The sequence below is a fragment of the Onychostoma macrolepis genome, chromosome 21 (assembly GCF_012432095.1).
Source record: "Onychostoma macrolepis isolate SWU-2019 chromosome 21, ASM1243209v1, whole genome shotgun sequence".
NCBI classification, from domain to species: Eukaryota; Metazoa; Chordata; class Actinopteri; order Cypriniformes; family Cyprinidae; genus Onychostoma; species Onychostoma macrolepis.
This window is the reverse complement of record NC_081175.1, coordinates 20,627,957-20,643,684: the sequence shown is the minus strand read 5'-3', so window position 1 is coordinate 20,643,684 and position 15,728 is coordinate 20,627,957. Positions and strand designations below refer to the sequence as shown.

Below are 15,728 nucleotides of genomic sequence, written 5' to 3'. Positions count from 1 at the left end.
TAATAATAAATACAATGGAAAAGGCAAATGTTTGGTTTTTGTTATCCAGCATGTGATAATCTTGTGTTTTATGGAAAACAAGCGCATTAGCCAAATATAGATCATATTTATATATATATAAAAAATTCTAACTGTTCGAAAAAAACATTGTTTTCATAACAACATTGCGATCTGTATGATGTCAAATAACTTTATGGGTTTTACAGAAGGGATATTATCAGCGATAATTGTGTATAGTAAAAAACAAGTGCTTGTAATATGTGACATGATGCTTTTGTTTTAGGTTCAACGAAAATAAATCTGAGTTCAAAGAAATCTGCATGCATCCAACTCAAACAAATGAATCTGGTTGGAAAAAAGACACCAAACAAAAGAACGCAATTCATCAAATCTGTCAAAAGATCCAAAGCAACTCAAATACAGTAAAAGCAGCTTTGACCAACACAACAGAAGATACACAGCACCAAGCAAACGAGTTTGTCATCGCAGCAGTTTGTGCCGTGTGAAAAGCCATGAAAAGTTTGCTTACATGCACTTTTCACACACATCCATGGTGGGCGGCATTCACATGATGTCATCTGTCAGAATCATTGGCGATCATATTTTCATCACATTTCCCAGTGTGTTTTGATTTCGCAAAAACAACAGAACCCGTGTGAGCACGACTGGTTTTATTGCGCTGGCATAACAGCTATAAATTTTGAAATAACCTGGCGTCCACCTCACAAAGACAAGTGCTGGTTATAAAGCTACAGTACCTGGAGAAGCGTTGTGTGTGTGTGTGTGTGTGTGTGTGTGCATGACATAACTATTCGGTCTGAACCTGTGGAGCTTAAATGGGCTTTTCATGGCACTCTGTAGGACACCGACTTTCAGTGATTACATTTACTCTTCAGCTGGATTTAATAAACCTGTTCATCTGTCAGTCTGACCTGTAAAATCTGAGCTCATAAAGCCAAGTCTACCTTTCTGTAGGTTTGCTGAGATCACAGAAGGTTGATTAAAATAATTGAAAAGAAAAATGAGCTAAAACTAATAAAGTCTCTTAATGAACCCAAGGAGTGTGCGTCGCGGTTCTGGTTTTTACAAGATGGATGAAACATTAGCAAACAGGCGTTTGGTACCAAACATGGTCCTTGTGGTTTGTTAAGATTGTTTAGAGCCGAAATTCTCTCATGAGTCTCTTACAAGCTTTATACACTTTTGGAGAAAGTATAAAGGAACTTGAGCAGTTTTAATGATAGAGATCAACCGAAATCGCTTGTTTATGACTGCTATTTTTTAATCAGTAAAACAAACACTTTTTAAAATGATTTAGATTTGCTTTCTGCCACACTCAAAAGTGAAAGATCATTATACTACTAACAATAAATATTTACACATTATGAATATTTAATGATTTGTATTTTTTCTTAACAATAATAATAATGATAAATATTAATGGGATATGTATTTGTGTAATTATGCAGAGTTGTTTTGCAAACTAAATTGTCACAAATTAATTTTCTGGTTAATACCAATTAGCCTTTTTTTTCAGCGAACAACTGATATTAAAATAAAGTATGCATAGCTGATGCACAAATTCATTTTCTGATCCGTACCAATTAGCCGATAATTGTTTTGCTTCAGAGATAACCAATATTAAAATTCTATTAATTAGAATTACAATTAAATGTTGAAATTAATTTATTTTAAAAATAATTATGTATACTACAATAAAAAAAAAAATTATACTATTTTGTGTAAAAACAATCAATTAAAGTGAAAAACAATGCTACAAGAAGGGCAATGAGCATGCATACATTTGTATGCAGTATTGTTTGACATATATTCAACATAAAATTTATTTTTAATTGATATCAATACATCCTGCATCCCTTAATGGCAATACTACAAAAATCTGGCAAAAAAGGCAAAAAAGGCAAAAAAAAAAAAAAATACTCTAGTTACTAGTATGGCACTATAGCAAAAAGCTGATTATTTTGCAATGTTTGCTAATAAAGCTCTGGGGGACATTGCAAGTTTGCCAGTTTTGACTAAACATGCTCCCATTGTACAAATCAATCATAAACACAATTTAATTGCAGAGGTCAAAGAACATCAGGTTTAACATAAGCATCATTATTCAAATCCATCTGCTTGTGCATAATGCACATGCAAAGGAACCTTTTGCCAATTTGAAAGAATTCAGGCCAATATACATTTGTTTGTGGAGATGATGGCATCCTCTACCTTCTCCCAAGATTGCTGGAACTAACTGCCCTCACATCTGCCACAAATCTGTTAAACATGTGTTTGGACAAAACAGCAAGAACGGGTGAGGTGCTTCATGCAGCAATCACTGTCCAGTGTTTAACATGTGTGTGCGTGCACACCCCTAGTTTAGCCCTCATGTTTGGAAAAACAGCAGTTGTGTGATTTAAACAGGCGGGGTGTCAAAATAGTTCATTGGGATAGTTCACCCAAAAATGAAAATTCTGTCATCATTTACTCATCCTCAAGTAATTCTAAACCTGTATGAATGTCTTTGTTCTGCCGAACATAAAGGAAGATATTCCGAAGAATGTGGGAAACAGAGCAGTTCTGGGGCACCATTGACTTCCATAGTATTTCTTTTTCCTACTATGGAAGTCAATGGTGCCCCAAAACAGCCTGGTTACAAACTTTCTTCAAAATATCTTCCTTTGTGTTCGGCAGAACAAAGACATTCATACAGGTTTGGAACTACTTGAGGGTGAGTAAATGATGACAGAATTTTCATTTTTGGGTGAACTATCCCTTTAAGTACCTGCTGCACCTGCTCCTATATACAGTAAAACTTGAAACAACAGCGGCTCCCAGAGGGAAACACTGAACATCAAACATATTGATAAAACATTTACAAAAACGTACTTTCAACATCAAGACAATAAGTTAACATTTCCTATGTATGAGAGAAAGTTCATATTTCCATCACTTATTTTAAGTTATCTATCTTAGATTAAAAATGTAATACAAAAGTTAGAATGGATTTACCATTTACAAAAAAATGATTCAAACATGCAAATTAGCAACAATAATGGCCAGTCAGGCACCTTGTAACGCGCTATTCTCAAGAAGTGTAAACAAACGAACATTATACTCTATTAGGTACAATAATTACAGTAATTAATTACATTTTGACGTCTTACCTGTCAGCAGCATCCCCGAGCCGCTCTCCACATCTGGTGCTTCAGTTGGACCGCTCTCCAGGATGGTGGCATTTACCAGAGTTAATAAAACAGCTGTCCACACTACAGGCGCCAGCATCATGTCTGCCTAATTTATAAAGCCGCAAAACAGGCACTGTGATTTTTCATCGCATTTTAATAGCTTAGAAGTGAAAAAGAATGGTCTGAGGACGTTAAAAATGGATTGGCGCCTGTCTGCCGTTGAAGTTTGGCCGCTTTACCTCCGCGCCTCAGCGTCACTGTGCTCACCTTGCGAACACCGCGCGCTTGCCGCCAGACACCTTCATCAGTACAGTATTTGCTCGAGGGCTCCGCCTACACCCTCGCCACAGGCCAATGAGAAGCAGCATCTCAAGACTCATTAACATCTCAGTGCATGAGAATAGCTGAGGAGGACTGTGCTGGATACTAATTGTGACCCTGGAACAAAAATTGAGATTTAATGCATCAATTACGTGAAAAGCTGAATAAATAAGCTTTCCAATGATGCTTGCTTTGTTAGGATAGGACAACTATTTTAAAATCTGGAATCTGAGGGTGCAAAAAAAGAAATAAAAAATATTGTGAAAATCGCCTTTAAAGTTGTCCAAATGAAGTTTTTAGCAATGCATATTACTAATCAAAAATTAAGTTTTGATATATTCACAGAAGGAAATTTACAAAACATCTTCATGGAACATGATCTTTACTTAATATTCTAATGATTTTTGTCATAAAAGAAAAATCGATCATTTTGACCCATACAATGCATAGTTGGCTATTACTACAAATATACCCGTGCTATGTGTGACTGGTTTTGTGGTCCAGGGTCACACTTATGAAATAATCAAATGAAACATTAAACATTTAAAAAATAGTAATATGTCAATAAATAATGTATAAATTAACATATATTGTCATATATATTACATATGACAATATGTTATACATAAACTGTATATATATATATTTGTGCGTGTTATAGTGTTTTAGTGCAAACATTTTCTACTTGTGCTTTGGCTTATGTACTAATAGTTGAAATTTATGAGTTATGAAATTACTTGTGATATTCTTCATTTAGCCTATGTGTCACTTTAGATAAAAAAAAATATCTGCTAAATGAAATGTACGGGTAAATTAAATTAGTAAAATGAAAATTGTATGAATATATTTTAACATTTTAATATTTAATAATAATTCAATAATTAATATTAACAATTTAAAATATATTCATTTAATACATTTTTATTTTATTTTAGACATTAGGCTGATGATACACTGGGCAACTTTTTGATCAATGTTGCCGTCAATGGGCATCCAGGTGAGACACAGGGCCCATGACTGATCTAGATAGAAATTAGTTACCCTTTCTCAATTGGAAAGTGCCCAAGCAACATTGCTCAAAAAGTTGCCCCGTGTATCATCAGCCTTAGTTTTTTTTTAAAACTAGGTTCAGGTTCAGCTTTGTCCATGACACAAACATTTTTTATTACCAAATTAAAACCCGAAAAGAAAAGATTAATTAAGGCAACATTTTTTTTTCCAAAGTTTTATTTCCATATATCTCTCAAGTCAGTGATGCTTTTTCATACAAAATGTAAATGGTAGAAATGATAAGACTGATAAGAGTCGATGAGCAGAAATATATGGCATCATAGATGGATCATCAGATCACAGGAGGCAGTCGTCTCTGTGCATCGCTCCACTGTTTTCAACAACTCCTTTACAACAAACTGAGAAGTGAAGGGACCTCTAATTTTCTCCCAGAAATCCAGGGCTAAGTGTATCAAAGATTGTTTCTAAAAAAAAATCCACAGCCAATTAACTCCTCATAGAAAAACATGGATGAAGGTATACAATTTCCTACATGCACATACGTATGTCATCATAACATGCAAACATGACATCATCCAAAGAGATTAGCCACAGGTCAGTTGGACAAAGTATACAGCACACAGACACAAACTAGTGCTGTAATAAATTTGGCACCTGGCATATATATATATGTATATGTTTTTTTCTGTTTTTATTAACTTTTTTTAAAGAGGAAAGGTGATGTCTAAATAAAGGGAAGTCAAAGATCTATCAGGGTCACAACACTCATCTCCATCCCAAAACGGAAATGGTGGCCAAAGGTACTGTAGTTCACTAGGACATCACATACTGTAAAAAAATAAAGAAATCAAATGTCTTTACATTAACCTTTCTTTTAGCGACAGGTTGCGTAACACAACATCAATTCCCCACCTATAGTGCAACCAGTACAAATACCACTATACTAATTGTTATACTTTCAGGGGGCACATCAATATCAAGCACAAGCAATGCATCTGCATTAAAAATCTGGCATTTTTAGGTGAGCTACACATCCTGTGTATATATATATATATATATATATATATATATATATATATATATATATAGATCTCGGTGAAGTGGTGAATTGGTCCCATTGGTGCTAAAGCTAGATTGTTTTGAGTGCAGACAAAGCTACAGGATGAGAAGCAGTCCTAAAGTGTCATTTTGTTGCATAGCCCTACTGTACTTCAACAGTCAACATTTCCCTGCATTTAGATATAATAAAGCACAACAGTCAGGTTCCACAGGTAAAAATTCCATTCATTTTCTCCATAGCCACTGCTGAGATTCTTAAGCAAAAAATCCTGGTAAAGAACTACTGTATTGTAGCACTCATAATCCTGCAAAGAGATTTGCCAATCATGAAAATCGCGTAAGATATGTTTAATTTATTCATTTTTTTTCAGTAGCTTTTATACTATAAATCAGAAAGTTGTATGTTTTGTATACTGTTTTGCTTGAAATTCCCATAAAGACAATGAATGGTAAAACACTTCCAGAACCACGACCGCTGAAAACGCAGGCAGCCACTGTTGCACTCTATTGCAGGCTCACCCTAAAAATACCACCATGTAATAAACTCTTCAGATAGAAAAGACACAGTCGAAGTCGACAAACTGAAGACATGGGCAGGATCAGAGTAAAATACATATTCTGAATAAATTAACCTTTGTTAATTCTCGTTAAAAACATTACAATATCTCACTAATTAAGAGAAAACAACATTCTCTATTTCATATAGATTGCACTGAATCTTTTGTTTGTGGTGAATAATAGATACAATAAAAAGTAGACAAAGCGCTTTAGTCGCTCTCACCATCTTCCTCAATTACTGAAAGAGAAAGATATGAGCTTATAATATGCCCTCTGGAAACAACACTGACATCAACAGCAACCAACAAATACAACCTTTCAGTCTTCTATAACTCAACTGCATTAGCTTTTTAATATATCATCTATTTTCCCCTGAATCGTTTCAATAACACACTCAGAAAAGACCGACGTCATTAACATCCACCTAAACTTTACAACGCTACAGTCTTTGTTTTGTGCAATCTCTTTCCTCAAACACATGCTCAAGTACATCTAAGAAACAAATATCAGTGACATTTAACCTACAGCGTACAGCATCTGTTCATTGCCTCTTTTAGGCCAAATGCTTCGTAATGCATCACGCACCAATGTGGCAATAAAATCTCAAAGTTTAGGCACTTGGTATCTTACCTCTCGAGAGTAAGAAAAGGATTAGACCTTACGTAATGTCCAGCTACACTCGGATCATTTACAAGGTACAAAATGGAACACTGTGAAAAGATATTCAATCTACTGCAGTCTGATAGAAAAGTGAGTTCAATTTGGCCTTTTTTCAGTAGGTGGGAGCAGACCGTCTTTTCCACTCACGCTAGAGAAAGAAGTAGAATTACAGCAGCGCAAACCTTAAGGTTGTGTGTCCACCAAAGAGTTTTTAGCCACCGAAAATGCCAGCAACTCTTCTGAAAATGCCCAGTTGTGGGCACTTGAGAGCGCTTTGGAGGCGCAGCGTTTAGCTGCCTACCTGGTAGACCCATGGTGACCCAAATGTTCCTCCCAAGCATAATTTTTTTTCATATTAATGTTGTAATCTGGGGATGTCAGACAATGGTTATTCAATCATTGTACAAGTAGAATGTGATAGTTGCTTGGTGTTGTATTTGTCCCACCCATCCTCCAACGCAAATGGACAGTTAAGGTAAAAAGTAACAGTGACGAGTGCTACATTTTACCCAAAGATGAACACTGTTCAACTCTCAACAACCAGAAACACTCAGCTTGGAACAGATGCTTGCCGCCACGTCACACTAAAACGTGGTGCTCCCACTGCAAACAATTGAAATTATATGCTGGATTTAGAAAAAAAAAACTAAATATTTTGGTGGACACACTGCCAAAATCCCTAGAAATAACTTTTCAGTCATTGTGTCCTGTGCAAAGAGTCAAGAACCTCTCAAATCTCAACAGCTAAATGTCTCACTTTTTCTGCACAACTGTTTCCACCATAGCTTGTGTTTTTGGGCTTCTTCCTCTCTGAGGTCTGAGGTCTTGATCACAGGCACAGCTGATGTGACCATCTACCTGTATGTGACCCTTGTGGAATCAGCCCTAATGAAATTAAAAGAGGTGGGGAGCGCCACTTGAGGCTAAACTATTCAGTTTGAAACCAATCAAGACCTCCAAGTGCTTTCCATCTTGCCACAACTTTCGTAAACAGTAACAAGGACGTCTGTTACTTTCTAAACAAGAGAAGAACACCTATATAAAACCATATAGGCTCAAGCTGATGGTAAACAGTTGTAATAGTGTAAACTCCAGACGTAACTCTTGTTTCCCTCCAAAAATTGGCTCCTCCTCTTAGGGCAAAGATGATAAAACTCATGCTAGATTGAATCATGCTAACACCAGTCATCTCTCTCAGTTTCCTGGTAGCTTCCAGATGCTCTACCGCTTGTCCCAGGCGCCGCGTTCACTCCGAGGGAGTAGTGATACCCGTTGGGGACTCCGCTCTGGCTGCGCGAGAGCAGCGTGGAAGTGGGGGCCGCACCTGATGAAGTGTGGGCGATGGAGGCTGCAGTCCTGGGGGAGCGGCCCGTGCCGTACGTGCTCAAGGCATCGTGAAAGTCGTCCGATTCAGACAAGTGCGAGTCTTGCTGGAGGGGACCTAAGTTGGGGTCAGAGCCGATACGAGTGACAGGCACGGGAGATTGGCGGTGGGTGCTACCGCTGAGTAGGGCATCGTGCTCTGACAGGCCACGACTAAGGCGAGTGGGGCAGGGCCCTGTAGACTGGGCAATGTTGAGCTGGACCGGAGAGGAGTTGGCAGTCTTGTAGGCAACAGCAGGCCGAGGGGTAAGGGGCGTCTGAGGGAGCTGTCTACGCCCGCGGCAGGGCGTGCTGGTGCCTGAGGTATGAACGACTGAAGTTCCTTTAGCTGTGTTAACTCCCTGAAACACAATGGAGAGAAGAGAAAGAGTAAGTCATCGCCACACAGCAATGTGTGGAAACTAGAGCGACTGAGGGAAACCACCTGACCTGTTTAAGCCTGTTTGGGTCATGGGGTTCTCCTGGCGATGTGGATCTGCTGGGCCCGGCGGACACGCTGTGGCCTTGTTCATGGTTGCCGTAGCGGTCACAAGAGTAGTATCGCTGCTTCCTTTCCACCGCTGAGGATGAATGGTGCTTCCTCTCGTGGGAACGGCCGCGGTCTCGCTCCCGTGCTCGTTCCCTAGGCAGCGACTCAGTGTTTGGATCTGCTGTTGTATATAAAAATACATCACATATATTAATCAGCCACGTCCTATTCACAGCTGAATTGTGCATTTTTTTAAATGTTAAAATATGACGTTCTGTGGCTCTTTTAAAACAATTCTTGTTTGTTTGAGTGTTGCGATCAGCCCAACATAGCAACAGTGGCGTGAGAAAGTTAAAGTGGGACTGACAGTGAAACAGATGGGTGGGATCTGTTTGCCCAACAAATGGAAGACAGAGAGAGGTACTTCAAAATCAATCATTATTTTTGAGGTTGTTTTGTGATTCAAGTGGTTCAAACAATACAATACTTTAAATAAAAATACTTTACTATATCTATTAAATGACATATACAAACTACTGATCAAAAGTTACATTTAAAAAAATATCTCTCTCTATTTTTTTTTTTTTATGTTTTTGGGGGAAAAAGTATTTTATGCTCACCAAGGTTGCATAAATTATACAATAAAACTGTAATATTGTAAAATATTATTACAATTTAATCTAATTTATTCCTGTCATGACAAAGCTGAATTTTGGGGCTGTTTGTTTACTCAAAAATGTGTCATTTCAAATTAAATTAAATGATTAATTATTCATTTCTCATTTGGCCATTTAACTGGTCTGTAAACATCAGACACTGCTGTCCAACACCGACCCGAAACCACTATGAACTCAAAACACCAGAGGGCACTTATATATCACCACAAAAGAGCTGGTGACTTGTGTGTATGCATGTGTGAGCCCTGCTGTTTGGTGCTGTTGTGATCTTTGACTACAGAGAAACAAAAACATGTAGAGGAAGATGTATGTGGGTGTCTATGTGTTTGAAATCTGAGTACAAACACACCCAACTAAAATGAGCTTTCAGTGGACTGATGTATTGCTCTGTTTCAACTCAGTCTAAGCTGACTGATCTATTAACAGCAGAGCCAGACTCCGGCTGAGAAACATGTTTGTGTTCCAGTGTTTTCTAAGAACAAAATGAGAGGAGCAGGAAAGAAAGAGCAGGAATCTTGTAATAAAGAAATAACAGGTGGTTCATTTTGTCATCCTGAGAGCGCTCTCCTCATGAGCAGCCACAAGCTGCTTTTTCCGACTGCTAACTTTCCCAGTCATGCCACAAACTGGCCAAGAACAAAAATTTTAAAAAATCAATCCGTTCAAAAGCACATTTTCTAGCAATGGTCTGTAAGCCCCGCTCTCAGTCAAAGAGAGAGTTTGACAAAGTAAATCCAACACCAAAGCGCTTAGGACAGCAATAAAGAGTCTTTACCCTGATAACCTGATCACTGTAATCCTTAAAAGAATTTACATCACTGTGCTAAGCAAAGGAAGCTGGGATTTTCAACTAGTATTCCATTTTTCTTCATAATCTTTAAAGATTGTATAGAATATGGCGAATGTCACATTTTATAAAATTAATAATATAATATAATATAAAATAAAATTGCATAGCAACACCCCAACAACAACAACCCATTTTTCTTCACAATTCTTTAAGATTGTACAGACCTATACTGTACATGGCAAATGTCTCATCTTATTCAAACTTATAGTAATATAATATAAACTGCATAGCAACACGATATAACGATATAAAAAGAGGCTGCTAGGTGATGACATAAAAGTATTTTAATCTGTTGTATTATTTACAGTTTGTTAATAAAGACAACGTCTTTTTGAAAATTTGCTTCGATGTTCTCTGAGATGTGAGCTCCAGGGCGTCAACGACCATTCAGCGCTCATGAACCCACCAAGAGCAGCGTCACCCCAGCCAGTTCTATTCAAATTTGCCGCTGGCTCTGATCTCTATAGGTAAACATGAGATATAATTCGTTTTGGATAAATCTAACAGGCAAGTCTTTGGTCTCATTAATCTATTATTTGTTCCAGAGCAAATAGTTTTGAGTGAGGGCAAAATCTCATTTTTATAGTAAATATGAAATTGAGCTGAAGAATGAATTCTGTATCAGATGCAGGAAATCAAACTCACTCAGTCCATCTCTTTATCATAATACTCTACATAACACAGTGAGCTTTTAATACAGTAATACGATAAGCTTTCAATGAAGCAACTCAACATTCCTTCGTTACTAGTTCTAAAGCAATGCTTTCTAAAGATGCCTAAAATAATTATAGTTTTTATTGAACAGTTCTTGAAACTCCAAATAGGGGGCCTTTAAATATTGTGTTGAAACGGGCAAAGGGGGCCTTCAACTAAGACGAGAGAGAGATCCACCGTTCTAGGTGGTTGCGTACTAGCCCAAATCAAACAGGTCCACTCTATGACATTTTTGTGCCCTATAATATTCATTCTTTTCTTTCACATGGATGTGCTAAAAAGCGTAAAAGAATGAATGAGAGAGGAAAATCGAGCCCACCTGCAGACGGTGGTTGTTCCTCGCTGATGGCTCGATCCAGCGATTTGTGCTTCTTGTCTCTGCGGCGTTGGCAGCGGTGATGATGATGGTGATGATGATGATGAGCTCTCTCCCTCTCTCTTTCCAGAGCGAGGGTCTGGCCCGGGGACATCCTGGGCCTCTCCAGGTCATAATCGCTCAGACTGACCTCTCGCACCCCTCTCTGAGGAGTCAACGAGGACGTAGACCGCCGCATGGGACTCACGTCTGCGATAGGCTGCGTGGTGGAAATAAAGCAAGTTAACGTGTGAAAGATGAAGAAAGGGGATGAAGGAGAGGACACATGTCTAGCACAGTCTCAGAGCACTTGACCTGTCACAACAGACACACAACACCAGCTGAGCATGAAAACACACTTCCACTGAAGAGCGACGTTCAGCCCGCTCCTGTGGACCCACACACGCATCGGAGAACAGTGGAACACCGTCACGCTCGATGCAAACACTCTACTGTTTGAATGCTGTCATCGGATCGTCTCTTACACACGGACTGGACGGCTGGAATAGTTGCTGCATGAACTATCCACAGCCAAGCAGCGGTCACTTATCTATAAAGAGTCACTGGTGCTTTTCTTGCTTAACTGTTGCTGTAAATCTCTAGATAATCTACAGTATGTATACAAGTGTATTTACAGTATCAAAAAGATATTCATTAAATGTTAAATTGTCACTTTAGACCAGATTCTTTAGAGAATCCGTGACCACTCCTTGGTGATGACTGGAATTTTTACCTTTGTAAGTCTTCTACAAAGACTCATTAGTGCCGCCCAGTGGCATAAGCATTAAGAACCTCTAAGAAGCAGTGCGTCCCCTCTTCTCATAATTTAAACAGCTTGAAAAATTTATTTTGAAGTGACTAACTGCAAAAAATCCATAAGATTCAATCCACTGAATATGGAATATGAGGTTTTCAGTGGTTGATTGTAAATCATTAGACTTATTCCCCCCATTGCAATTTCTTTTGAAAGAAATGTATACTTTTACTTAGCAAAGATGCATAAAATTGATCAAAAGTGACTGTAAAAACATCATTTATTATAATAAAATAAATGATGTTCTGTTGAAGTTTCCATTCATCAAAGAACCCTGATAAATATACATCACAGTTATTTTACATTGCAATATTAATTCATAATATTGCTGGTTTTACTGTATTTTTGATCAAATAAATGCAGCCTTTGTTAGTATATATCTTCAAAAAAATTAATTAAAAAAAAAATCTTACACAAACATTAGTGTACATGATAATAACATAAAAGCATGTATATGGCTGAAAGATATGTGAAGAGAGGACTGCACTATTCAAAATGATACACAACCCACTAAATGAAACACACTCATACTTACAGTTAGCACCAAACAACATCCAAGATAAAATAAGCATCACATTTTAGTATTTGCTTTTTGTATTCCTACTGAACTGTGGTTAATCTATTCTATTAGTAAAATAGTTACCCACAGTGATGAACTACTATATATGGCTTTTGTAGTGCATGTTAGTTTTGTGTTTACCTCACAAGGCTAATATGAATTGTGGTTATACAAGTTTATTGGACTCCTAAAAGAGTGTGAACTCTAAAAGAGCTGGAATGGATAAAGCACACACAAGCCAACATAGAAATGGAGTGGCTGGCAGAGAGAGATAGAGGGAGAAAAAGAGAGAAAGAGAGAGTGATTGCAGGTGGAACACTTGTACATACTGCTAGATACGTTCCGGCGGTGTGGCGTAAGTGGCTCCGCTGTTGGACGGGAAGAGGAAGAGGACACATAGGTGAGGAGAGCAGGGCACACAGCTGTGGCACTCATGGACACAGTAACAGAGTGAGACAGGAGGAGAGAGATCACAAAAGAGGGACAGAGTAAGAACGAGTGATGTTTATGAAAAGTCTGGATATCAAGGTCCAGTATGGTCAGAAATGAGTTCAGTGAGTTTGATGTTATAAAGACTGGTGGAGAGAAAGAAGAGACAGACAAGACAGGACAAGACAAGACAAGACAAGACGAGACTAAAGACAAGACATTATAACAAGGATGCTGGAGACTGTGTGAGTCTATTAGCGATGTGGCAAAAATACCAAATCAAAAGAAACCAAGTATGTACACAAATAAATTTACAGTTAAAAAGCAACATCAAATCATTTCAGTTAATGAGGAAAAACTCAATATGAAACATACAAAATCAAAACTACATCTGTGTTACTGTTAACTACAACAATACAAAATGTTTTTTTGTTTTTGCTAAAAATAAATAAAATATGAAATTTATTTGAACAACAAACTTAAATGAAAAAACTAGAAAATCCATGTTGTTTGGCAAATAAATAAAATAAAATTGCATTCAAAAATTGTATTACTAAAATAACAAACAAAAAATAAAGCATAAATATAGTATATAAATATAACATAAATATTTTTAAATACCACAAACTAATTAAAATGACAAGCACATAAGATAGATAAATCTAAATAAAAAAACTGAAAACAAAGGAAAGCTTATTCAAAACATTAATAAATACGATATACTACATAAAAATACTAAAACGACACTAAAATTCAGTCCTAGGTATATCTACATTGTAAAACAGATTTTTCAAGTTGTAAATAAAACAAATATTATTAGTAATTGTGAAATTCACTAGCAATTTCTGATTGAAAGTTGTCTCTGCACCATTCTTTGTCAGTGTACTTTAAAATAAATAAAACATTCTTACATAGTTCTGTATATAGTGTAAATATACTGTATGTAGACTTTGCATTGTCCCACTTCTCTCTCTCTCTCTCTTTCTCTCACTCATTCACTCTCTCTTTCTCACACACACACACACACTCAACTGAACTGAAGTGAACTGAAGAGAATTAATGTGTCTCTCAGTGGAGATTGGTGTATACAGTAAATTAACCTCTTCTGACTCCCTCCAATTCATTTGCTTAAATTCTTCACCTCCTCTGCATTCATTAATACACCCTCCCTATTACCTCCATTCATCCATTCTCTCATACAGCTGCCCATTCACTCCTCTTCCCTCTATCTTTGCACAGACGTCCTCCAGCTGCCTCTTTCTTTGCAGGAATCAATTTAGTGAGAATAAGAAACAAAGGCTGTGCAGCAGTTATTTTCGACTCCCACCAGAATGACCTCATATGGCCATGATGGACAGGAGACGTTTACCTGAAAGCCAGCATTGAGTCTGGGCATGGAGGCAGCTCTGCCGTGACCCTCCAGCACAGGATACCCGCCCCCATCAGAGTCATTCTCCATGTCAGTCATCTCAACTAATTCCTGAGACACACGCAGAGCCAGACAAAACAAACAGTTTAACTGACCGGTAAATGTCTGACACATGTAACTCAAACAGGAATGATTCATGAATCACTAGCAGAGGTCAAATCACCTGAGATCTGTATGTGTTTGGCACGTCTTCTGATTGGCCCCGTTGGACAGGCCTTCTGTTTGCTTCCTGTGTGACTTCCTGAGGTATGTCTCCTGATGGAGACTTTTTCATGGCACTGCTCTGGCTTTGTCTGTGGCATACATACAGTAAAATATAAAAAAATATAAAAATTCAAATGGAAAGTGCAGTACTATAAAGACCAGAATGGTAGAACACTCACACTGCATCCCCATTGGTCAGGTGAAAGGATGTGGGCGGGGCATCTGGCTGCGGTGTGGTATCTGATTGAGAAGAGGGCGGGGCTTTTAGCACTAGTGGTTCCTGATCGTGCAAGTGTGTGAGAGGAAGCATTGGTCTGAAGAGAACACCAACTTTACTCTGAGGACAAAACACAACAAACACAACACTTTCAGAAGGACAACATTATAAATTAACTTATAATTTGATAATTAAATACAGCTTTAATCTAAAACTAACGATTATAATTCTACAGATAAATTTAGTTATTTGTATTTCCTCTACCTGTGTGCCTGGTGCAGCCTGCTGCTGTTGTAGTCTTTTGGCTCGATTCTGCTTATAGTAGTCGAAAATCATGAGAGCAGCATAGACCTTCCCTACAGTCAATTCATTATCTAAGAGAGAGTGAAATGCATATGAAATATCAAATGGATACAAATGCAGGGAGAAAACCAATGTCCACTAGGTGGCAGCAAAAGCTCAGGAGTCACAAGCAGAACCAGGGTGAATAACTCAGGTGGAAAATGTCATCAGTATTGTTAATGAAAACTCAAACTCCAATAAGCATTTAATTAAGATTGCATATAAATGTTAAGTGCTTTCTAAACAGAAATCAACATTACTTTAGCAAGAGTTTCTAAATGCAGGGCTTACGTTTATGAGGTGTCACCAGCAGGTCCACTGTTTTTGAAGACAAGTTACTCCAAATTTTATTTATTTCCTTCCTTAATTCAGCATCACAAAGCCGCTGAGCCAAAACTCCTGAAAAAATACACAATAATGTTAACAGTATCGGTCACACTTTATTTTAACATCCAATTCTCGCTATTAATAAACCATTAACTACAA

General features: G+C 37.6%; 2 protein-coding genes across 13 annotated transcripts in view; both read right to left on the bottom strand.

The window, feature by feature from the left end:
* Nucleotides 1-3,461, bottom strand: part of si:ch211-196i2.1 (collagen alpha-1(I) chain) — a 62,920-nt gene extending 59,459 nt beyond the window's left edge. Inside the window, exon 1 of the mRNA XM_058757166.1 lies at nucleotides 3,171-3,461. Coding sequence (XP_058613149.1) covers nucleotides 3,171-3,291 — 121 coding nt within the window. The 5' untranslated portion in view covers nucleotides 3,292-3,461. The remainder of the gene's footprint in view (nucleotides 1-3,170) is intronic.
* Nucleotides 3,462-5,619: 2,158 nt separating this feature from the next.
* cacna1bb (calcium channel, voltage-dependent, N type, alpha 1B subunit, b) overlaps nucleotides 5,620-15,728 on the bottom strand; it is a 126,337-nt gene continuing 116,228 nt past the window's right edge. For 11 of the 12 annotated variants that reach the window (XM_058759179.1, XM_058759178.1, XM_058759185.1 and 8 more), the window contains 8 exons: nucleotides 15,534-15,641; nucleotides 15,165-15,274; nucleotides 14,863-15,020; nucleotides 14,643-14,772; nucleotides 14,420-14,530; nucleotides 11,213-11,468; nucleotides 8,613-8,833; nucleotides 5,620-8,524 (listed from right to left, as the gene is read on the bottom strand). In XM_058759179.1, coding sequence (XP_058615162.1) covers nucleotides 7,976-8,524; nucleotides 8,613-8,833; nucleotides 11,213-11,468; nucleotides 14,420-14,530; nucleotides 14,643-14,772; nucleotides 14,863-15,020; nucleotides 15,165-15,274; nucleotides 15,534-15,641 — 1,643 coding nt within the window. In that variant the 3' untranslated portion in view covers nucleotides 5,620-7,975. Of the gene's footprint in view, nucleotides 8,525-8,612; nucleotides 8,834-11,212; nucleotides 11,469-12,790; nucleotides 12,990-14,419; nucleotides 14,531-14,642; nucleotides 14,773-14,862; nucleotides 15,021-15,164; nucleotides 15,275-15,533; nucleotides 15,642-15,728 lie in introns of those variants that run through there. The other variant, XM_058759188.1, reaches the window with a different exon arrangement.